General features: G+C 37.2%; 2 protein-coding genes across 4 annotated transcripts in view; both read right to left on the reverse strand.

Moving 5' to 3' along the window:
• LOC111875447 (ribosome biogenesis protein BOP1 homolog) overlaps positions 1-13,724 on the reverse strand; it is a 29,812-nt gene extending 16,088 nt beyond the window's left edge. For both annotated transcript variants that reach the window (XM_023871706.2, XM_023871704.2), the window contains exons 1-6: positions 13,514-13,724; positions 6,401-6,958; positions 6,155-6,306; positions 3,963-4,080; positions 2,284-2,604; positions 1,088-1,255 (exon numbers count right to left, since the gene is read on the reverse strand). In XM_023871706.2, coding sequence (XP_023727474.1) covers positions 1,088-1,255; positions 2,284-2,604; positions 3,963-4,080; positions 6,155-6,306; positions 6,401-6,958; positions 13,514-13,621 — 1,425 coding nt within the window. In that variant the 5' untranslated portion in view covers positions 13,622-13,724. The remainder of the gene's footprint in view (positions 1-1,087; positions 1,256-2,283; positions 2,605-3,962; positions 4,081-6,154; positions 6,307-6,400; positions 6,959-13,513) is intronic.
• Positions 13,725-22,369: 8,645 nt separating this feature from the next.
• The window catches only part of LOC111875455 (C-Maf-inducing protein), a 267,590-nt gene continuing 263,592 nt past the window's right edge, over positions 22,370-26,367 (reverse strand). For both annotated transcript variants that reach the window (XM_023871719.2, XM_023871717.2), the window contains 2 exons: positions 24,865-24,970; positions 22,370-23,100 (listed from right to left, as the gene is read on the reverse strand). In XM_023871719.2, coding sequence (XP_023727487.1) covers positions 22,976-23,100; positions 24,865-24,970 — 231 coding nt within the window. In that variant the 3' untranslated portion in view covers positions 22,370-22,975. The remainder of the gene's footprint in view (positions 23,101-24,864; positions 24,971-26,367) is intronic.

The following is a 26,367-nucleotide window of genomic DNA, read 5'->3' on the forward strand; positions in this document are numbered from 1 at the left end:
AGATCAGAAACACCTGGAAAGCTTCAAAATGTGGTATTGGAGAAGGATGGAGAAGATCAGTTGGACCGATTATGTGAGAAATGAATATGTGTTATTTTGAGTCAGTGAGCAGAGGAATATCCTACACGAAATAAGAAAACGGAAGGCTAATTGGATTGGTCATATCTTACACAGTAACTGCCTTCTAAAAGAAGTTATTGAAGGAAAGATAAAGGGGCGGATAGAAGTGACCAGAAGACGAGGAAGAAGACGTAAGAAGATGCTGGATGACCTTGGGGACAGAAGAGGATATTTTCATTTGAAGGAGAGCGCTCTAGATCACATCAAGTGGAGGAACTGTTTTGGAAGAGACTGTGGACCTGTCGTCTGACAGATTACTGATGGATGAATGAATGGGTATGAATATCTGAGAAAAAAATATAAATTACAAATGTTTGAAAATGAAGTGCTCAGGAAAATATTTATCTATGAAAGATGAAGTAAATGGACAGTTTAGGATATCACATAATAAGTAATTTCATGGATTACACATGTCACATAGTACTGATGGGCAGAGAAATCTAGGAGGCTACAACGGAATGAGTTGTGGTTAGGATGGAATGATAAGGAATGAATGCATAGAGCATTCTGGTTGGAAAGCTTGGAAAATGGCACTTGGAAAATCAAGACAGAAATGGGGCAGTGACAATAACGTGGCTTGTGAGGGTGGGAGGTGAACAAAACTGACTCAGGATCATATTCAGTAGTGGTGTTTGGTATTAGCAGTGATAAACCTCTGGGTTACGCTACCAGAGTGTTACTTCAATTCAGTCTATTATAGTAATTTATTCACACTGGAACTACTTTGTCTGCATATAAGCACAGCAAAGTAGAGGAGACACAAAAGGAGATGGGAATAGGAACATATTGGCATTATGGTATTATCAAGCATCAAGACACTCACAGAAAAACAAGCTACAAAGTTACATGCCACAATCATGGTAATGACAATTAGAGAAATTTTGGGCTTGTGGTATATAGGTATTTTCCATTCCATATACGCATGGATAGCAAAATTAGAGCAACATCTTGTACAGATGATACAAACCCTCATTTTCCTGGCTCTAGGACACAAGTACAAATCAAGACAACGTTGGAACCTTTCATTGACAAAACGGTCGTAAGCTGGAACTGCACGTAAAGAGTTGTATTTCTGGGGAATAAAGTGAAGTTTCCTCTTCCAAGGTGTTGTTCTTAGTTTGTTCCACTCCTTGAGCTGTTTCAACATGAAAAACTTCATAAGTACAGTACTTTATTCTAGACAGAAAAGAAACAAAGAGAAAACAGTGCCCCTACAAGAAATTGTGTTTCAGTATACTCCCTGGCAAAACTTTGTTACCCAAACACTAACAAGGGTGAAAAGCTGTACATTTATAATGTTCAAACAGATATTCTTTAATCTGGAATTAAATCCTAGATTAATTTCAGAAATATAAGGAAAAACTTAACCAACTAGAATGTAACAGTTCATTCACTTTTTACATTATAAAACCTTGATAAAATAGATTTACACGAGTGTTGATTACAAAGCAGCATTCCAGCACTATTGAATCATTTGAATGGAGCAGAATTACTTTCTATCACTTACCCGTTTTTGTAATGCAGCATTTTCAGAATGTGTATATAACATCTAACAATTAAACACACACTTCCCTGCTGTAACGTCGTCATGTACTGTCACTCCAACATACATGAATGATCAAAAATTCTTCATAAGGAATTACTTCTGATTTCTCAATCTTAGACAAGTTACGTGCCTGTCGTCGTCGTCGTCATTATTGGAGGTGGGTTTCCCCATGCACTACGACTAATAGGCCATTGTACGTCCCCCTTTGATATTCTACCAGTCTCCATACCTGCCGGTACTGGTGCTCGCTATCAGCCCCGTTCAGCCAGCGGTACCCGATGCTTCCCCATCTACTGGAGGCATTGGAAACTACTCGGGCAGGAAACTTTTTACCTAATTTAGCTCAGAGGTCTCCTAGAGACATGAGGATCTTTTACATGCCGTAAATCTACGACACGGGACCCACGGCTTAAAGTCCCTCCCGGAGGACTTGTTCCCTGAATTTTTCCGCCCTTAAAAATTCCACGACCTCCGTCGGGTTTGAACCCGCGTACCTTGAGTCATGAGGTGGGAACGTTACCCCTAGACTACAGAGGCCGCTTACGTACCTATATCTGTAACAACTTAGTCACTAAAACTGCAATTGAAAAATATACTCCATTGTTGAACATAATTACCTCTCTTTTGTCAAAGAGGTATTCAGGTGGGGGGTTGTAAGATTCAGCATGACCTGGAAGATGACGTTTTGGAGCAGGGATGTGGTTCTGAATGCGCCTCATGTGCTCCACTCCTTCATCAGTTTGCCACAACATGAAAAATTTAGGTTCATAACTCTTTTTCTTCTCCTCTTGAGGTTTCATCCATCCCATCTTTATTGCATGTACCATCTTTGCTACCTTCCTTGCCTCAATTCTACTTGGCAAAAATGAGCGTTTGTGATCAGGAACTCGAACAATTGGAGTCTGCATGACTTCTGATGTAAACCATTCCACCCAAGGCTGTAACACATACAAAAGTGATACTGTATATTTTAGTTTAATCAGATAGAGACAAGTCAGGTCTGTTATCAGCAACCTTTATATCAACACATAAAAATATATAATTATTGACTCTTTGTATAACATCCATCCTGTTTTTTTATTTGAAAACAACGTTTTGGAGACCACTAAAACATTGTTTTTGAATAAAAAACAAGACAATGGATTATGTCTAAGAAGTCAGAAACTGTATTAATATACTACCATCAGATCTTATTTGCATAAAAACATACTATGTATTACTTTGACTTGGGTATTATATCTGTTATTTTTACTTTTCAGCACATACATCATGAAGTAATTGTTTTCCTGATATTACGTTGGTCTTTCATTCTAAGATCCTGTCTTTAACATGTGGGGCACAGTTAAGGATTCCAGAGGGGGAAGGGAATACAAAGGAATTTTACACCAAAATCAATTTTGCAACATTAAACAGTGTTAACTTCAGTAATATTAATAGCTGATGTTGATGTGAATATTTCAAAAGCTAATATCAGACATCTCCCAAATGGAGAACTATAAATGAAAATATTAAGAACAAAACTCCTTCAAAACTGCAACAGAAGTGCATGTACAATATTGTCATGTTTAGGGGGTACGTGTGTCCAAATTAACAGGTTCTAGTTTGGGTGATTGGATTTACTGGCCCTTCGGTTACAGTTTCTCTTAATTACAATTAATACAGCGCTATCGCTGAGTTACACAATTTACAGTTCATCATTGCAAATATGCTGGGATTCTCAGTCTCCACTAGTCATCTCCTACCAACGGATCTAAACACAGAAACTAGCACTTCAAATCGCTATGAAGTCTTTTTGCCATTTCTTGTTCAATCACCATGGAACCTCAGAACTCAACTGAAAAACTTTTCTGGACTCTTCTCAGCTGGAAGCAGACTTGTGTTATATAACCGCAGCACGGACAATGCTGAAAACGTAGTTCTATTGTTGTGTAGTGCAGACCACACAGAAAACACTGGTCATGTGATAGCTAAGCACTGCTGGGATCTGATGTCACTGCACCTGCGCATAAGTGTGTTTACCAAGCCGTTGCCTAGAAGTGGGTTACACAACACCATTGTTCCATTATTTTGTGCTTGTATTACTCATAAATGGCTGTTTCTGTGGCTCAACAGTTCTGGCATGGAGGAAATACACCACAATAATATAACAGTGTCTGGGGCAATGGGGCCCAAAACAATGGACCTCAACATGTTTTCATGCAGGACTGAAGAATAATGCTAATACAACAAAAAGACTCAAAGTAAAAACCAACAACTGGAAATAAACGAATATGTCAATAACATTAAAAATACTCACTGCAGCATCATCAAAATTTGCATCTGGAATTTTCTGAGCCTGGAGCCGCTGGATTATATCCACATCTGCATCAGACAACACAACATCTTGACCAGTCTGGGGGTCTCTCACAGTGCGCCTAAAACAAAAGTCTCAAATGAATGAAGGAAGGAATCTTAAATAAGACACAAAGACTTGTGCATTATTTTTAAATGCCAGTGGGGTGGGACTAAGTCCCTTGTACTGCGGCCACTACTGGCCTTTTGTGCCAGCCCCAGATGATAGGTGAGGGTGATTGTGGAGCAATTGGTGGAATGAAGATTGGCAGGGGAAACCGAAGTACTCGGAGAAAACCCGCCCCAGCGCCACTTTGTTCACCACAAATCCCACTTGACCAGACCCGGGATCAAACCTGGACCACCGCAGTGGGAAGCCAGCGACTAACCGCTTGAGCTATGGCGCAGCCAAAGACTTGTGCATACATTATGACAGTGCACCCCGACTTATTGCTAACTACATATACCTACTGAAATTCCAAGATCTAAGAATAATAATAAATGTAATACAGTCCTCACACATCTGTGCATCCAGCAACCGCCCCTGACAATAATAAATGTGAAATGTGAAAGGCAGATCTAAAAGCGATAATGTAAATAATTTACTTACACTGGAACTGCATACCCAGATTTCAGTTTACTAACTAATTACATTGTAACTGTTGCCTCCTTAACTTAGTTAACCTTCAGGGATTAGTTTTAGAGACTGCTTTCTTGCCAGTTGGTAAGCATAAGTTATCATGGCATATAAACAGGATTGGACAGCAGTGTAAACAATGAAATCAAAGTGGGAATATGAAGTGTATATGGTTAATTAGTTACAAATAAATCACACTTAGAATGAGTCACAGTTCGCAGTTAGAGTATATATTGTGACGCGTTACCTTACATCCATCACCGCCACAACCGCTACAATCGAAACGGACACTTCCGCAACAACAAATACACGGAAACTGTGGAGTTCCCGCAGTGACAGATCGTACCAACGAATTGTCATTGAGTAACAACGGATGAGACAAAACACGTTACCTCTGTAATCTATAGGGAGCGTTCTCGAAGCAACAGATTGCCGAACACGTGAGATCGAACCTTGGCGAGGGGTGTCCTCTACTGAGTCCACATGCGCCTTATATAAAGGGCCTGGCCTCAAACAGAAGTTGAGTATTAGAGAACTGAGAATCAAGTACTGAGACAGAAGCCAAGTGATACTACAACTGATAATAATTGTAATGAGTGTAAGAGTGAGTGTCCAGTAAAGATTCACTAAATCCGAGACCCACATGAAGTTATTTGTCACGTGACAATATATTTGAATAATAAAGGAACACTGCTGTTAAATTAATTATTCACATTCCAAGTCAATGCGGTTCTTATGAAGTATCAGGTAAATCATGACTGGGATTGTTTTGGTTGACTTAGAATAAACACCAATGTTTATGTAAAAGATACTACTCATGGTGATCGATGTAATCTGGAGCCACTGTCCAACTGCACTGCATACAAGGATCTGAAGCAGTACTATGTCTCAAACATCCATAGCTTTCCAAGTTCATTGTCCACAACCCTTGCTATGATTTCTCCTCGGAACCTCCCTAAGGACTTTATCTTCAAGGAAAAAAGGGGTGGTGTGAAGCCAAGAGTTATTACTGTTCCCTTCCCTCTGTGGGGCACAGCATCCTTTAAGGCATTGTTGAGTTGGTAAAAACTGAAATGAGCCATAAACCCTAAAGCAAGAAAAACATCTTTAATCTAGAACTAGAGCAGTGTATAGCCTGCAGCATGATTCTAATAAACGGAACTCAATCCTCCCAATTCTGCTTGCTTCTGACTTTTAAAACTTGTACAAGATAGGTATAGGGTGTTTAAGCTAAACAAGTCAGATTTAACCTGGACTGAAACTAATGAAGGGATAGCTAAAAGGGCAGGTACAATATGTACCAAGTTCAAAACCCAGCCAGAACAGAATTCAGACTCACTTCATGGCAGTAATCATCAGGACACCACTCTATAATGTCACAACCCCTACCTCTCCAAATTTGTCATTTACAATTATTCTCCCATCTATAAATTGACAAGTGAACTGTCACTGTGAAACTGATAAAGCATTCATAAATGTCTAACGAATAAACAAATGGGAATAAATTAATTTGTACTTACCAGAAATTGGGATCCTCCATTCTTTTCAGGAAACTGTCAAGTTCATCTTCCTTAAGAGGTTTCATAACTTTCTTGCCATCCCAGTCATATCCTAAATGTTTATAGTCATCATACCAATTCATAGGAATGTTACCTACTGTATTGCGAATGTCCTGGAAAATAAATGGTAAAGATTACTCTCCATTTCTTGTCATTATATTTGTATATTTTCATATGAAAACCTAAGTATACTACATCATAACCTACCTCTTCATCTGATGTATCGCTCTTATATTCATCATCTGCTTGCTGAATTGTCCTGTTCTCATCTGCCTGTGCCAGCTCATTCATGACATTCTTCTTATTACCATTTCTTAATATTGTGCTTGAAAGCTTTGTACTGGATTTGTTTATTTTTGAGGATGTAGTCTGTTTCAGTTTGAATAATGGTTTGGATTGAGCAGACTCTTTTTCCTCACTCTTATCTGATACCTTAATCCCCTTCGAACTTTCATCATTTTTCCTTTCTTCTGCTTCTTCTTCTTCTTCTTCCTCCTCCTCCACCTCCCCCTCTTCTTCATGCTCAGTCTCTTCACTTCCATATTCACTGTAGTCACTGCCAGAATCATAATCTGCATCACCTGTAATTTCATCTCCCAGGGATGATGCACCACTGTCTTCAGATCCTGATTCTTCACCATCATCATCTTCAAAGACTACTTCATCATCACCATCATCATCATTTTTACCAGACTCATCTAATTCCTCGTCATCTTCATCAGAGCTGTCATCATCATTTGTAATTGATGTGAGAAAGTATTCATCCTAGAAAGAAAGTACATCACAACTACAATAATCACCACCATATGAAGTGTTGCTCTGTGCACAAAATTAGACTTAAGAGTTTGATAAAAACTACTTTTATACAATGTACTTTTAACAAATGCACTACAATAAGTAGTCCTGTGTGTTAATGAGAAAACTATTATCATTCAATTCATGCCAAACCAAGAAGGCATAACATGTCTTAGTAGTTATATATAGTTAAATACTAGTAAGAAGAACTATAAATGATTATAATATGGCAGAATTTAGAATGAAACTAAGTTATGAAAAATGGGAACTAGTCTATAACAATAATGACATTAATACTAGTTTTAATCAATTTTTAAATATATTTTTGAGACATTTTTATGAATTGTTTCCAACAAGTAGACAAAAGTATAAACAGAAATCATGGATTACCACTGGTATAAGAATTTCTTGTAGAAACAAAAGGATATTATATGTTGAAGCAAAAAAAATGTAACAACCCTATAATAGCCACCTATTATAAGAACTATTGTAAAATATTAATCAGAGTGATAAATCTAGCTAAGAAGATGATATATGATAAACAAAATAAATATTCAAAAAATAAAGCTAGAACCGCCTGGAGAATAATAAATAGTGAAGTGTTAAAGAAAGGAAATAGAGAAAATATTCAAACCTTAGACATTGAAGGTAAAAAGAATACTAATTTGAATGATATTGTTGAAACATTTAATAGGTATTTTAGTGGTATAGCGGATAATATACATAAATATACAAAAGGAAATGGTGAAAATAATAAATCTAAAACTACAAATTATATGACATACTTGACTGATGCATTTGAGAGTCCACTACCTAGCATAAAAACTATAAAACTACAAGTAGGGAAATAGAAAGGATTATATGGTCCCTAAAATCTAGTCAAACCCATGGATATGATGAAATTTTGAATAATATACTCAAAGCCTGTAAAATCTTTATTAGTGAACCTATAAGTTACTTATGTAACAGAGCTATGCATGAGGGTATATTCCCAGACAGATTAAAATGTGCTACAATTGTACCAATATACAAGAAAGGTGATAAAAACTTAGAATCAAATTACAGACCTATATCCATATTGACATCTGTTAGTAAGATATTTGAGAAGGTAATGCATGGCAGATTGTTAAAACGTTTGAATGATAATAGTATATCACGCAAATACCAGTTTGGATTTAGAGAAAATCAAGGGACTGAAAATACAATTTATAGACATCTCTGGAATACTAGACTCATTAAATAAAAAAATGCAAGTCTGTGGGATTTTCTGTGACTTAGAAAAGGCTTTCGATTGTGTTAGCCACGATATATTATTAAATGAATTGAATAAATGGAATAAAAGACAAACAATACAACCTATATAAGTCATATCTATTGAATAGAAAACAGAGAACTGCTATCTCCAATAGGACAAACAGTAGTAAAGTAAACTCTCAATGGGTTAAAGTAACTAATGGTGTCCCGCAAGGGTCAATACTGGGACCACTGCTGTTTATAATATTGTGACGTATTTGCGCTATGTAGGACACACCCTCCCCCGCCAGCGGTGACCTAACACCTTCGGAGCGTTGCCGTTGCTACAGTAATAGGCCAGTCAGCACCTCGCCCCCTCCCGTGGTGACGTGACCAAGGGATGCCGCGGTTGCTATGCAGCAGTAAACAAATCCTGACAGCATTGCTAGGCTATCGGCAAACACGGTGTCAAGCAACAGCGGTACCAATCACGTAACTGTTTTCTGTCTTGATTCAGAGTGAGTTAGTCAGCAGTGAGCAGTTAGTAGTGAGTGATTAGACAGTGAGGATTGAGCCAGTTACTAGAGAAAGAGTAACCAGTTAATTGCAGTCTAGTATTTGTGATACTGCCGATGGCAGTAATTGTGAGATTGTAAATGGTGTGACTGTAAGAGTGAGTGTGAAATAAAATTCGCTATATCAAATAAGGCGTGAAGTTATTTGTCGCCCGTTACACACCCAACACGTGACAATATATATAAATGGCCTACCCAAGATTTTGGAGACTAAGAGTATTCCCATTCTATTTGCTGATGATGCCAGTTTTCTGATCTCTCAAAACAATCCAATAAAACTTAAAAATACAATAAAAGAAGTATATAGGATGTTGGAGGACTAGTTTAAAAAAATTTAATGTCATCTAATATAATGAAAACATATTATATAAACTTCACTGTAAAAAATAATGTAGTTAGAGAACAGTTAGGAACGGTTTTATTAAATACAAATCACATAAAATTTCTTGGCTTGACTATCCAAAATGATATAACTTGGGACAGACATATAGACGAGATAATAAAGAAACTAAATACAGCTTGTTATATGATAAGAAATGTAAAACCAGTGGTGTCTGTAAAAACATTAAAAAGTGTTTATTACTCATACTTCCATTCTGTTATGATATATGGAGTAATGTTTTGGGGTAACTCAACACATGCAGAAAGAGTTTTTAAGATACAAAAGAGAGTTATAAGAATAATAAAAGGATGTGGCTACAGAGAGTCATGCAGAGAACGGTTTAGGAATATGAATATATTTCCTTTAAGATCACAGTATATATACTCTCTGCTGATGTTTGTAGTAAAAAATAGAGAAATATTTGATACAAATATGGATCACTATGGAATAAATACTAGACATAATATGTATATACATATGAGCCAGGTAAATTTGGCAAAATATGGTAGTGGGGTAATTCACATGGCCATAAGGATTTACAATGCACTACCTAATAAAATTAAAGTAACTTCTAATGATATAAATAGGTGTAAAAACAATTTAAAGGAATTTATTTAAATTCTTTTTATACACTGGATGAATTTTTTAAGAGATAATGATTATACAGCTATATAAATATATAAGATGTTGAGTAGTACAGTAAATTGATAATCATCATGAATTTACGTTAACCATACTTATAACTGAATGTTTTTATATGTTGGATTTGTTGTATATGTTAAAGCTATATGACCAAAATATTCTGTTACTTTTGATGGAAACTTTTATCTTAAATTTTTATTTTTTAAGTGATAATTTTGAGTGTACTGTGTTAGAGAGTAATTGTATTATGATGTAAACAAACACTGTCACATATTATAAGTCTTTTTAACAATTGCTTGATATTAGTAGCAAGATAAATTGACACAATTCTGTATCTAAGGCTTTAGCCTACTATAGATATAATGGAATAAGGAAGAAATAAGGCCAGTAAAATTGCATAAATGGTTAGATTTCATGAGCAAGCACTCAAGATCCTCGTACAGTGACCCTGAATATCCGTCACTGAATTAGAAGTTTATGAGTTGCAAGACTGCATATAAACTACTGTAATCTACCCTTGGCCTCAACTGGTACAACTGACTGCATGAACATGGTCACATGTGTCATGCAATCTCTTGTGTTTGCAACTGTCCATCAATTTTTATATGCCTTCTACCAATGATGCAACTGAAACTTTGGCTTCACAACCATAGCTGCGCACAATCAGAGAAACAGCTTTCTTACTATCTTCAATTGCACATAACGTTCCCACCTCATGACTCAACGTACACAGGTTCAAACCCAGCGGAGGTCATGGAATTTTTAAGGGCGGAAAAATTCAGGGAACAAGTCCTCCAGGAGGGACTTTAAGCCGTGGGCCCCGTGTCGTAGATTTACGGCACATAAAAGATCCTCATGTCTCTAGGAGACCTCTGAGCAAAATTAGGCAAAAAGTTTCCGCCCAAGTAGTTTCCAGTGTCTCCCGTAGATGGGGAAGTTATTGGGTACCACTGCCAGAAGAGGGCCAACATCACTGGCAGAAAGGGGTGGATAGCGAGCACCAGTACCGGTAGGGTATGGCAACAGCAGAAATTAAAGGGGGACGTAAAATAGACTACTAGTCGCGGTGCATGGGGAAACCCACCCCCTCTAATACTGAATAACTGAATCTTCAATTGCACAGTTGCATGGCAATAGTGAGGTGGTTTCCTTTTATTCCCAAGTTTGTTACTAGTTACTCAATCAGTCATTTCTGTGTGTGTCGAGAGCAACTGCCTTCAGATAAATGCCGCAGCTAACAAACATCACACAACTGCTCGCACCAGTAAGACAGCAGCCTTACATAAACCATTATAACCTAACTAATGCATCTGGTCACTGCAGTGTAAGAATATACTGCCATTAATGAAACAAACTAATTGTACTTATGACTGCTTTCCATGAGCAGGGTCACTGACTTTGTCTGATCTCTTGAAACTCTGTGATGGGGACCATTTTGACACAATCAGTTTTCTACAGCTGTGAACATTAGGTTTGCATTTACATTTACATTTATTTTTCACTTCGTGGATCCAATCATCTCCCCATAGGGCTAGATATAAAACATGTAACATATTACAAATTCTTGATCACTCCACATCATTCGTCCTTGGCCCAATAAAATACATAATCAGGCCTCACACAGATAGCTCAAGTTGTCAGGACAACACACAGGGGTCATGGAAAAACCACTGTCAAATTCACACCTTGCCATTCCACACACACTGGCAAGTCATATCATCCAAACAGTTATATTATAAAATATTAAAATTCATATCAAAAACATACTACAACACTTACAACAAGCAAGTCTCAACAATGTATAATTCACACACACAGACCATTTATTAACTATTAACTTTTGAGCCCCTTGCATAGTCAAAAGATTCATCAATAGAGTAAAATACATTACTTTGCAAATAATTTTGTAAATCAAACCTAAATTGCTTTTTATCATTTTTTAAAACTGTGATATTTGATGGCAGAGTGTTCAACAGCTTGACGCCTGAATAATACACCCCTCTCTGATAGGATGATAAATGTGTTGAAGGTATATGAAGGTGGTCATTCCTTCTGGTACCAATCACATATACAGAGTTATGGCTGGTTATTGTTAACGATATGGCTACCCAGCCTCAAGAAAATAAAGCTTATCAGGTAATAGAATTTGAATGAAAGCTTCCATTACCCTAGAACATGGCATGGTGGGAGTACTTAAGCCATATTCTGCACTTTAATAAAAAGAAACCAACATAAACCAAACCAATCTACTCGTAACTTACTGCAGTCATAAGATAAGTTGAGCTCTAACTCAAGGGGCTATAAGAAGGGAACAGATATAAAGAGGACAGAATTAGTTTTAAAAATAAGCTGTCTTTATATCTTATGAATAATTCCTTTTATACAGTTTCTGAATATGTGGAGCATAACATAAACAATTAGTTTTAATTATTCTGTTATCTGTGTGTTTGTTTAAATTTTTTGTATTTGTCTTTTTTTTTTATATGATGACCTTCATGTCCATTTGTTTTGAACTTATGAAATGAAATGTATGTATGTATGTATGTACCAAGACTTGAACATGCATTGCTCTGTTCTATGCTCCGAGCAAGAAACACAGCACCTACAGTAATTCATGCAGCTGTCCTCATTAAAGGAGCTGTAATAACGTTTTTTGCTAGACAGACACCTGTCATACCATAATTTGCTTTCCACAAAAGGCATTTTAACCAGATCTTTATTTTGCCATTGCTTAAGTAAATTAACACTAATAATATAAGAGAACAAATATAATTTGAATGATCTGACACTCCCAAGTTTAAGAAAACTTAGATGGATCTATTACATGCAGTCCTGGTTAATTAGGAAGCAGAACAAATGAGTGTACAGACACAATAAGCAAGTTGCAGAACAAGCACAAGACACATGTTGCACTTAAATATCATACTGCACATTTCAATATTTCATGGTGGCATTTTAACACCAAACTTCTTACATGCAATTATAACCTAAGAATAACTTTTGATGCAAATTATATCATTTGGTAGTGTGACTCAAGAAAAATTTAAGATTTACAGAATGGGTTCTATAACAGAATTCAGAATATTCTGTCCTTGTCTGGTATTGAGCAATATAAACATAAAAATATACAGCACTGCAATTTTTGACATTGTTTTGTGTGAGTGAATATCTGGGTTAAAAAGAGAGAAGGCAATATGAGGCTTAAGAAAATTGCATAATGAGGAACTTCACAGAGCTAAATATTATTACAATGACCAAAACACGTAGGATGAGATGGGCTGGGCATGTAGCACTCTTGGGAGATAAGAATGCATATTAAGTTTTAATAAAAAATCTGAAGAAAAAAGACCACTTGAGACACCTAGATATAGATGGAGATATATTATCAAACTGGATCTTCAAAAGCAGGATGGGTGTTGCCTGGATTTATCAGACTCCACTTAGGTACTAGTGGAGGACTGTGAATACGGCCAAGAACCTTCGGATGCATAAAATACTTGCAGTCTTATTATCTAATTAACTACTCGCTTCTCAGGAAAGATTCTTCTATATAGCGTTGGTTACTCCGCCGTTCATTCAATAAGTCTTAAACAACAGATCGCATGGCAATCAAGCATGAACCTTCTACACACATGCACACATAACAGAAGGAACAAATTATAGTTCACAGGTAATTCGATATTAGTGTATAACCTGATATGCGTGTCTCGTGTCGACCAGCTCCTCTGATGCGTCTGGGACATATTCATTTCTGCCCGAAACAATGAATTTTCTCTTCTTCCCTGTTCCAACCGCGGCCATGTTTGTATATACATATGCCACTCTGTTACAGAGTCGTGCACGTCGTGCACGTGTACTGTCGAATGTGACGGATAAGTATTTGTCCTATTCGAAAAGTCATTCGAGAACTTCGAGAACTTCGAGAACTGAATGAATCAAAAATGTTGTCGGTAGGCCGTGTTTATCCCGAGAACGTTCTACTCGTTCTAATTGTTCTAATTTATGTTCGGTTCACGCATTTAAGACCCATACGGCTGCATGCGACGACCTAACCGCAATTCGCTTTTTTTTTCCGATAATAACCCCCCTCACCCGGCTTCAAGTACAAATTTTGTAGTGGGAAAGAATTGAACTTTGTGATATGAATTTTTAAAATGCATTTAGTTTTATTTTCTTTATCGAACAGGTTTTCATTTAGTTATAAATGTCTGTAAGGACATGTAACTGTCCAGACAGGTTCGGGGTCCCACCCAGCCTCCTGTCCAATATGTACCGGTGGTCAAGAGGCCGGGGCATGAGGCTGACCACACACCTCCGGCTAGTGCCAAGGTCAAGAAAACGTGGATGTATAGATCCACTCCACAATACGCCATTGCAATTAGAGTTTTAGTTTTCCTCTATTTTACTCTGTCATTTTTTTTTGCAGTTTTTGAGCAGTGGGATTGACTTAAAGATGGATACCTAAGAGCCAATTAGGTATAAGCGTGGATATCGCCTTTCTGAAAATAAATCATAAATCTATATAAAATTGAAAACTGCAGATACTATATATGCAGCCCTTATGGTTAGAAACATTACACAGGAAATGAAAACCACTTACCAGTTTGACAATGCCTTATATCTGTCCCAGAAGTTCACAGTATGAGTGTTCTCTTATGCAATTCAGCTTGTCTGGATTTACCAACATGTTCCTTTTATATGGCATTTTGTGTGTGTGTGTGTGTGTGTGAGGGGGGAGGGAGAGTTAGTCACTATTTTGTTAATGATCACAAGAATGTCACATATATCCTGAAGTCTCGTCATGGACATACTTAAATAAAAGGATAAATTTATACTTTCATCAGTTACTGTGCAACAATGTGGATGTTTTCCTGTACACGGAAGAACCACATTGTTCAGGGTCATCTCATATGCCTACTTTAATTACTCAATCAAATGGTCTTCCCCCTTGCATCCATTATTTCAACATTGCTAAACCATTGTGATTGTTTCTCTTATAACTCTGTTAATGAGGATCCAGGATAGTGCAGTCAGTATAGCAACTGGCTACAGGCTGGACGACCGAGGGGTCGGAGTTTGAGTCATGGTAGGGTCAAGAATTTTCTCTTCCTCACGTCTTCCAGACCAGATCTGGGGCCCATCTAGCCTGCCATCCAGTGGGTACCAGGAGGCTCTTTCCCCAGGGAGTAAAGCAGCCAGGATGTGAAGGTGACCATTCACCTCCAACTAGTGCCAATGTCACAAGAATGTGGATCTATACATCCACTCTCCCATACTTTTTCATGGCATTGGGCTTAATTAGGTAAGCACAGGGACAACTTTACCTTCACTGTTAATGTCCCTTGTCACCATGGCATGTCATGCCCTCAGGTTGTGGATGGAGGAGAAAGTCTCCAGTTATGGAGGGTAGTTGCAAATATATTGAATAAGCAATCACGGACAGCCAACAAGGGGTGGCCTCCAGCTGGAGGATTGTGTGTGGGGCTAACAACTCCTCACTGTAAAAAAGTAAGCTTGTTATGAAATGTCATAAAGGCCTCAGACTTGGATGGATCCTTTGCATAAATGACCTAACCTAAGGAAAATGAACACGAGATTTTGTACATAGAATGTAAGACGTCTGTAAAGGGAAGGTTCTCTCATGACACTTATAAAAGAAATATCAAAATATAAGTTAGATTTAGTGAGAGTATAGGAGGTCAGATGGGACAGAGATGGCACCGAACCAGCATGCCAATATACATTTTTCTATAGAAGGGAGAATGAGAATCATGATTTAGGTACAGGATTTTTTTGTACACAAGAGAATCATATCAGCAGTTGAGAGGGTATAGTTTGTTAGTGATAGGATGTTGTACATAATACTAAGAAGTCACTGGTGTGATATCATTGTTGTGGACATTCATGCCCCAACAGAAGATAAAATTGATATGAAGGACAGCTTCTGTGAGGAACTAGAATGTGTATTCAATAAATTCCCTTAATACCATAAATAAAATTTTTATGAGATTTTAATGCCAAAGTAGGTAGGGAAGACATTTTCAAACCAACAATTGGGAATTGAAATTTACACGAAATTAGTAATGATAATGGAGTTAGAGTAGTAACCTTTGCCACATCAAAAAATCTTACTGTCAAAAGTACAATGTTCCCACATCATAACATTCGTAAATTCACTTGGACATCTCCCAATGGAAAGACAATCAAATTGAGCATATTTTGATAGACAGGCGATGGCATTCAAATATACTTGATGTTCGATCGTTCAGGGCAGTAGATTGTGAGGAATGAGGTGACAGGAGACTGGTGAAAACTGCATAATGAGGAGCTTCATAGCTTGTACTCTTCACCAAGTATAATTAGAATGATTAAGCCAAGGAGGATAAGATGGGCAGGGAATGTAGCGCAAATGGTGGAGAAGAGGAATGCATATAGGATATTGGTGGGAAAGCCAGAAGGAAATAGACCACTAGAAAGATCAAGATGTAGGTGGGTATCTAATATTATGAAGGATTTTAGAGAGACAGTATGATGTGGTATGAACTGGATTGATCTGGCTCAGGAGAGGAACCAGTGGAGGGCTCTTTTGAGCAAGGTAATGAACTCTTGGGTTCCACAAAATGTTGGGAAAATCTTGAGTAGCTGCAAAATGGGCAAATTCTCAAGAAGGGCTCAACTCCATGGAGTTAGATAGTTATAACTATGTTAATTATTTTTTAACTCTAACTTCTCTAAAAGTCTCAATTCTTATAGCTTACAACGTCCACAAATTCCTCTCTTCTACATGTTTCTTGTAAACTTTCAGTATTGTGGAGGCTGTGTACTGATGCATTGTACCATCTCTCTGATTGGACTAAAAAAGAACAGTAGGCCAACTGTTGGCATGTTCTTATTTTAATATCCCCAATATATATGGGTCATTCTGACCATGCTACAGTGACAACTTCATCCATCTAAGGTAATTTAAAAGCGGTATTCTCCAATTTTTACTTCGACTCTGGGGCTCAGTTGGTATAGCTACAGGCTACGGACTGGGAAGCTGGGCTTCATTTTCCAACAAGGGCAAGAGATTTTTTTCCTACACTCGAGCATCCAGAACAGCTCTGGCGCCCACTCAGCCTCCTATCCAATGGGTATAACAGCTCCTTTCTCCAGGAGTAAAGCAGACAGAGCGTGAAGCTGACCACTCACCTCCGTCTATTGCCAAGGTCAAGAATGATAGAGCCACACCTCCACTCCCCCCTTATGTCCTCATGGCATAGTGCTTAATTAATTAAGCACAGGAACAAATTTATGTTTTAAATTTTACTCAGCTTTGCCCTCACTTCTGTCATTCTATCAGCATGAGCTAATCTTACTGTCCTCCCAAAATAAAATAAGTTATGCAAATGTTGCTGTGAAGGGATTTTATCCAATGTGGTTATTATGTCTTAGTGACGGGGGTGGATGGGATATCTCACCGCTGTCACAAATTTTTATTATTATGCTGCGATGGCAGGGGTGGGTACACACAATATTAATTCACTACTTCAGCCAACCCTTCGTTGACTCGCTCCCCACCGCTGCCACCGATTGTTATGCCGTAAGGGGGCGCTCAAGTAAATTTACAGTCACTGATGTAGCTGCCACCTTGGCTTGAGTTGCAATTCTCCTAAAGGATCCGGGAGATGCAGGAGAATTCAGGGAGGATGGTAACGCTTGAGGGAAGGCTAAGTTCAATTAACATCACAGTTCATTTCTATCCTACTCTAGTCACCTATGTCGCTATATACATAATATATACACACTTTGCCAACGTCAGTTCGCATTACATTTGTGTTATTATCCTGTCGTACACACATTAGTTCTACTCCTGTCACCCTGCTATTGGATATCCTATCCCTCTGTCTCTCTTTCTCTGTAAACCTAGTCCCTCTAGTTTTCACTTTCTCTCCCTGGAGTTTGCACTTTAATATTATCACACTTAATATTCATGGCTTATACGAAGTAAGTCTACTTACTTGAGCTGATGAAACAGGCACTCGCCACCCCAACCTCTACTTGGCACCATCCCTCTCTCGGCGATAGCCTCCGGCTGAACTCTTTGACAATTAAAAATAATAATCTTTTTTTTTTTTTTTGATCGATTCCTCTAGAGTTTATGTACCCTCTTTTTGCTGACTGGCTGGGTTCCGGGGGTGTATTCGCCCACCCATCCTGACGTGATTTTGGGTCAGTGTGGCCCACTCATTTGCTGTTTATCAAAAGGGGGTTGGCTCTTTCAGGTCTACTGCTCTCTCCGACTCAGCAATTTTCCCATGGCCTAGTTCTTTATGTCCCACTTCATATAGCCTCATCCTCAATGTCAGCATTATTACGCTGTCGCGCTAACATTCTGATTACGAAGCTATTGCCTGTTACACTTCTTTGCAAACCCAAGCTTCCTGGTACATTTCATCATTTCTATTTCTTAATCTTACAGTCTAGATACCCCTATTCCAAATTACCCAAAAAACATATCTACTTGTACATAACCCTTGGGGCATAACAGTGGTAATGTGTATTCATAAAGGCCATACTTAAAATTTATACTACTTACCAACCTTGAGTAATAGCTCCAAGAAGCAACTGCATGAAATCTCTGATGTACTTACACTTAAAATATGTTATATGATTCATCGTCTGATTCTGAATATCAAAATTGCAAAAAACAATGAAAGTATATGAAAACTATACACCATCTATCATCTCTTGTAGATACTTTCTGAGCAGAATTAATTACTGAAATATAATAACTAGGGGGAAAAGGTGTGGTGAAAATTCATCTGACTCAAGACAGCATCCAGTGGCAGGCCCTTGGGAACATGGTTATGAACCTATGTGTTCCATAGAAAACAACGAATTTCTGACTAGATGAACAACTCTTAGAGTCACAATTAACGATTCTTCTCCACTGAGTTAGAAGTTAATTTTACAAGTTATTTTCTAATTTACATATTCTACCTACATACAGTAATAATTTTTGTAATTCATTTTGAAGTAACAGGACAGAAGACTTACAGTAAAAAGAATGTTTACCTTGATTCAATATTTTTACACATACTTTTTCAAATAAAATTATTATTTAAGTATTGCCTATAACAGACATATATGTTCCCTCTCTGTAATTCATTACATCTGTGGGAACATCCCACATTATCATGCATTTTCTGCAACGCACACACTTCACATCACTTTTCACCATCACGCGCACTAACCAATCAAATTGTTCCAAACGTTCGCATTTATACTGTGCTCGCTGCTAGCCCTGCATCTACATCATCACGCGCGCTAGCCAATCAGCGCCCTGCAAATTCTTCCTCCTCAATTTCAAGTTTCGCTCCGCCCACCGAGCAGTGTATAAAAAGGAGCAGCCGCAAACCGGCAGCATCAGTCTGACTTCAGTCTACGATCAAGCCACTCTCAAGCAACATCAGCCAGCAGGCTTCGTCGCCAGCGCTCGGTCTTCGGAGGCATCAGCAGGCTGCGCCAGGCACGACTGCCTCGGCCCTCCGGCTCTCACACCCAACACACTGGGGCACCTCACCTGGACTCACCGGTGGTCGTGTCCCTGTCCAACCCACTGGGCATCTGGTGTAGCCACTCGGTGGTCGTGTCCCTGTCCGACCCACTGGGCATCTGGCGTAGCCACTGCCTCATCACTCCTGCGACCGCACTGCGCGACCACGCAACTTCAACTCACCTGCCACACGGCGATCAAGCAACCTCCAGCAACGGCCGTGCTGTGGCCAGTCAAATCACCGCAACTAACCTCTCTCCCTACCAGCGCGTGCCGCGCTACCTCACCGATCAAATGTCTCAGCAACCACGGTCCTTTTCAGACCAACAAACTGTTCTGAAGAAGTGGGTTGTCATTGAAGTAATGACAAAACTACATAAAACCCCACACATTTTTATTATCTTGTATACTGAACTCAGAGTGATGTTCTCTGTAGCATGTCAAGTGTAGGTAATTGCAGGATGTGAATGTAGCTCAAACTCCAGCCAGAAAATTTAAAGACTTGCAGAAAACAATGAGATCATGGCACACAAAATACTTAATATTGTGTACTACAGAGATTATGTGGCACTGAATGAAATATAGGAGGACAATCATAAACAGTATGTGTAGAAAGCAGTCATTGTCTATTTTACTTCACTGTCCTGACATTTGTTTGAAGAAATTAAAGAAAACCAAAGTTAAGCCTTTTTCAGGATAATTAGTAACCATCCAAAATTCACAATTGTATCTCTGAAATACGAGTATAAACTAGGAGAGGTCTCCATGACAGATATTTTTTTAAACTTCACAAATTCCGAATGTGATGCTTATTATGTTCCTGGATTTGTATTTTTAACCCTAAGTTAACTCATATGAATCCTTTATTATTTAACATTTTTCTTAAACCATAAATATAATATATAATCTTCAGTTTACTTTAAAGAAACATTCATTTAAGCTTAAAATCATTTTATTCATTGGTATGAATCGACAAGACAACAAACAGTCTTTAAGGCAGAGGCCAAGCCTCACCCCTTCTTCAAGAGCAGGCTCTCCTTACAACACTCAATAAATAAACAATTAAATAATATATCTTCCATATACACTGTACAGCCTCACATTCAACAGTAATGTTACAATTGTCTGTTGGAAACATAAAGCATAGATATTAATAATAATCATAAAAAAATCAGTAATACTCAAATGTAGGAATATTAAACAATTAAGCATTAATAAAACTGAAGTAACATATCAAAGCTCGACAATATCAAGTATATTTTTCATGTGTAGTTTCTAAGATTGTCCAATAAAATATGAAACAAATAATGATGCAAGAAATTAATAACGACTGAAATGATAATTATCCAGCATATTAGAGAACACCATTTAACAAATAATACCACACGACTCATTCGAAAAACATGGGTCCAAATTTTGGCCATAGTTTCCAGAATTAATATTTAAATAAAACCTGTTGTTGCTATTGTTGTTGTCATTATCGTCATTGTCGTCATCATCATCATCACTGTTGTTTATATTCAATTATTTATTTATCTATGTGCTAATTGAGCAGTCAAAAGGCCAATTGAATTGAACTGAATTGAATGGTGGTAGTGGTGGTGGTTGTTTTGTTGCTGTCTGTACCATTCAATCAAGTTTTCATGAATGACACACTTGATATCATCTATTAAACAGTGGTACACAATCACACTACAACATAGTGGAAAATTTGTTTAATTGCTTTACAGTCTTCATTTGCCCTGAATCAGAAAAGTGCTGGTAGTCATATGAACAGTATATTGTTCCATTACTTCTCTTAGGACTCTACTTCCTCTTACTCTATTCTATGATGTTTAAGTTATTCCTCTTAAAATTCAGTTCTATCATTAGATTCAAATTCTCTTGGTTGTATTATGAAATTGACTTATATAAATTGAGCTCATGATGCAGGAAAAGTGCATAATATATATATATACCTAAATGCAGTATCAGTTCAGTTAAATTATTAAAAAGGAAACCAAGTGAAATGACAGGAAATACAAAAACATGTCTCTAATGAAACAGTTTACATGCAAAGTGTAAATGATTTTGAAATGTGTTTTCGATATACAAAGGGAATTTTAACTACAGAAACAAAGAATAATAATATTCTGCTATCACCAACTAGGAAAATGTTCTGCCCTCATAATATGTGACTTAAGCTTCGGTTAAGTTATTGATGGCAAGTTGTTTAACTAGCCACAAAACCACAAACAGCACTAATAATATGATTAAGGTAAAGCTTCCAATAAAACCAGCCACTACTGCAAACTTCATATACTGGTTGACCTTCTCTTTTCTTCTTCTAAACTAATTTCAAGCAACAGTGTACAATAACTAAACTTAAAGAAATGAAATGAACAAATTTTAATACAATGTGAGCTGGATATTTGTCATGTAGTAAGACAATGTATTCCGAAAATGTACAAACTACTCTTTCATTATCACCTTTGTGAGAATTGCAGAATCCTTTAGTAATATTTTATCACACCATATAAAGTAATAAAGTAGAAGTAAAAAAGTAAAGCTATCCCTGTAACAGGCCTTGAAGGCCCATAGGGTTGTGAGACGTTGAGAGTCCCACATTATCCAGACAATTGGCTCAAAGATGGCGTTAAGGTTGTCAGCCTTACATGCCAGCTGCGCTTAACTCCCCAGGAAAATTATTTAATTAATTCCTGGTACTCATTTTTGTTAGAGGCTGAGTCGAACCCAGGGCCATAGTGCGGCTGGAAGGATTAGGTCAATTGAAAAAAAAATCCAGTGACCTCATTGGGACTTGAAACTGCGACATTCCATCTTGTATCATAGTGCCTCAACCAACTACGCTACCGTGTGCCCTTACATAAAGTAATATGTAATGGTAAATAAAGTTTAAAATGTTACAATATTTTTATGTAATTTTAAGTCATTTTCCTGTATACATGTGCTCAACTCCATTTCTATATCAGATTAATTTGAATAAATTGTTTTGAAATATACAAAAAAGAAACACTTATCCTACAATTCTAAAATTATTTTATTTTGTGATTTGCTGATTATTGACACGTGCTACCAAAGAGTAACATTTTATGTTGATATATTAAATTTTTAGATTAATGAACCTCATAACAGAAAACATAGTTCATATAGGCAATAGGCAACTGTTCAGTGAATTTTGTGCATTCTGAAACGATTCACAGTTTGGACGTTGCCTTTGGACAAATATACACAATAATTTTATTCATGTTCAAAAATCCCTATGTAGTGAATAAATAATTTAATCTATACAAAGATATGTGCCCTTGTAAATTTGGTATGAAGGAGTAACCTAGCAATTGCATTTATACTATTATTGTTAATATTCAAATTTTAAACTTTATTATCACATGTGCAATTTATCTAATGAACCATTTTCCTCATGACATGGATGATGGGTGTTGCTGTATCATAGTTATTTCCTGACTGCCCTTTTCTATATCAACATGATGAGACATACATATGACGTGTGAATGTCATGAACTTATATCAATGCCTGACCTTACACTAGAATCCTGAACACAGATTTGTTGCAATAATAGCACAGACTTCTTCTTTGTTAGTCACAGTCTTGAACCTTACCATGCTTCTGTATAGCGGACATCAAATTCCTGTAGTGCTGGTAACTTCTGCTTTAGAATCTCGAACGTTTGTGCTGATAACCTGGTACTGTTCAAGTTTAACTTACGTAGGTTTGTCATGGCTGCAAACAGAACAACTGATTAGGAATAACATCTCCCAAACTCTTTGATCAACGCCTGACACACTCGGGTGATGATCGACTCCAATGACATCTGGAGTACAAGAACAAAATGTATTGCTTGAACAAAGGAAGGGTACAATGATGTACACCTGAACAAATTTTTCAACCTTTGATCTGTCAAGTTGTGCTAACACAGTCTTAGGAACATGTACTGTTATTGCTGAAAATCAGTATTTCCCAATGTTCCTCAATCACAAACCAGAATGACCACGATATGCATACTAAGCACTTCTGCCTCAAGAATGAGTGAATGTTCTCTTTTCAGAGGTGCAATTATTATGCTTGTGCTGCTCCCTCTGTGTAAAAGCATGATCAGTACAAACTTTAATTTGACTGCTGTTGATGATCACATAATAATCTGGGGTACAATTTACAGTTCCTTTCCCAATTCCTGCTGCAGTTTAAACCATTTCTATCATTTGAGACTTGGATCTGTGATATTATAACATGGAACCTGAATTTGTAAATGTTTGCTTATTTAAAAAAAAAATACTTCTCTTTAATTTTGGAGAAAGCAAAACATACAGCTCTGAAAGAATGCCTGTTCTGTTAGGGCAGGTGAGCAGTTACTAGTATTTCTTGATCAGCTGTGTTTGAAGTTCTGTGCTAGCATTTCACTGCTATTTCAGACATAAATTATATTCTAATAATGTAATCATTATCCTAGCATTTACATGAATATTTATGGTACTCAACTTCTAGTATGGTATTCAACTTCTCAATTAACATCTCTGTAACAGTTCCGATTAAATTCCTTGTTTTTGGTGTTTTTACATTTCATGTAATATGTATCCAAACTAAGTTGTACTGCATACCGAAAACCAAGCAAGCAATTAGTTCTGTGTGTTCCATGTACAAAGATATATAAGTCCTTTAACTATGTCAATGATGAAATTACTATGAAATATATAATAATAATGGAAGAAGAGTAAGGACATTTGCAAAACTCTAGCCCTCTTCAAAATAAACTTGGAATTTTGACCATTAGACAGATAGCACAGCTTATTCTCAATATGTGAAGAATGTTCTTACCTAATCTACTTTGCAACATACTAAAGATCAAGCTACATAACTAATAATTTTACCAGTTCTTTTATAAGGTTGAGAAACTTACCCACTTGCTCTCAGGTAAGAATATAAACCAAAAATATTCAGAGAAATATAGTAAGTGAGCAATTTAGGTTATTACACAGTGAGCAAATTCTTTAATTTACACCAGTCATTTATCATTATTATGACAGTGAAATCAAAGAGATTATATGGACTGAACATATGAACCTTCGACATGAAAGACAAAAAGAATTTTGGTGGGAGGATAGCTTGGAAAGCAGTCACTTGGAACATGAAGAAAGAGATGCATTGCACTGATGGGAGGTGGTTGAACAGACTCTACATCATGTCCAATGGCTCTACAAGCACTTGTTCACTGCTTATGAATTGAATAATACAATAATAATATTTCAATAATTTGCCAAGATACAGATCCATTGCCATTATAAGACAGTAACTGAAAAATAAACAGTTGGCACCAAGTTAGAAACTTGGAGCTTAATAAACACAAGTAGTGTCCACCTTCCATTTTTAATAAATTCTGAATTACCCACTGCATGTGATCCCTACAATGATTGATCACTTATATGTAACTCCTTTCAGAACAAATTCTAATGCCACTAAATAAATCATCACCATTTGTTCAATACTTACAGGACAGAGCTGCAATTCCTTTATCAGAGACTGGGGTTTCACATAGGTTCAGGACTTGTAGTTTGTGCAAATGCTCAGAAATCATCAACAGTCCAGCATCACCAAACTGAAATAAAATAATCTGTAACTCAGAGCTCCAACGCTCTATTACACAGTGTTAAGAAAGACAGCCTAATGAAGAATTTGCATACATGTTAATTATATGAAAAGTGAGCACTGATACTGCAGGAAAAAAACTTCAAAGCCTTGTTAGAATATTTACATTGAATAGTTAAATTACTGCATTTATATTGTGATGTATAGACCCACTGCTAGGCAATGGTTCAGTAAACACCTTCACGCAGAGACAGATCCTTGGTAAACAGCCCTCTGCTAGGTAAACATGTTCCAACAAATACGCAATAATAGTTGACATCCATTGCTAGGTAATGAAAGAGTAAACACACATTCTTGACAACAGAAAATGGTGTTTTCAGTGGGGTCCATGCAAAGTGGTTCTAGGAAGTGTTTGGCAGGACAGGAGTAGTAGAAGCAGAGTACACGGAGTATACAACAGTAGTCGAGAGTAGTCAAGAGTATTTGAGTCGAGTCTTCAGAACTGGCAGCTGCAGAATAATGGCAAGAAAGGAATTAGGTGGTGCAAAGAAGACTTCACGTGTGATATGAAGATATAGTGAGACTGTGATAAATCTGTTGCCAGGATAGGACTAGTGAAGTCTAAGAATTCTATTGCATGAGCAACAGTGAACTGGAAAATGCGTAGAATAGAGACGGTGCTGTATTGCTTGTAGTCCTGAACTGTGTGAATGTACACAGTACAGTAGTGTACAGTGCAGTAAACCCAATCATCGAATCCAAAACCAAATATACATGTGACAATATATACAGTATCATATTGTTACAAACTTCTATCTAATATGAGTTCTGCATTCCTCACCTAAGCAAGTTTTCAGATCACAGTCTTCTGAGTTGTGATGCTACATGGTTTGGTGGACAGGTACTAACGTTTTGGAGGAACCTGTTGCCTCCATCTTATGGTAGAACAGACCCTACAGATGAAGGCAGCAAGTTCCACTGAAAACTACACACCAAGTTATGTGGCATCACAACTGAGAAGACTGTAGGCTGAATGTTATCTGAAACTATCTAGTTGGCAAGAGCCTTTCCTGAAAACTTGTTAATTATTTACTTGATTGCTCAAAGATTTTACTAAAAATTAATAATCAGTGATGCCTATTGTAGCTGCCCTTACAATAATATGCTGATTAGAGCATAAACGACAAATGATACAAAGTCCGTCCCAAGTGCAAACAATATATATTATATGTCTTTGATCTTGTTCTTTCTACACTACATGTTTCGGCCTCTATCGGCCATCATCAGGTGTATACTCTTAACGTTGCTGCCACACTGAACCCAGTCTAAAATTTAACATTTAAAAACACAATGTCACATTCTTCGTATTATCAACATCTACATCGTTGATATGTGTCTGGTATGTAG

This window comes from Cryptotermes secundus, unplaced genomic scaffold (genome assembly GCF_002891405.2).
Source record: "Cryptotermes secundus unplaced genomic scaffold, Csec_1.0 scaffold304, whole genome shotgun sequence".
Classification (NCBI taxonomy): Eukaryota; Metazoa; Arthropoda; class Insecta; order Blattodea; family Kalotermitidae; genus Cryptotermes; species Cryptotermes secundus.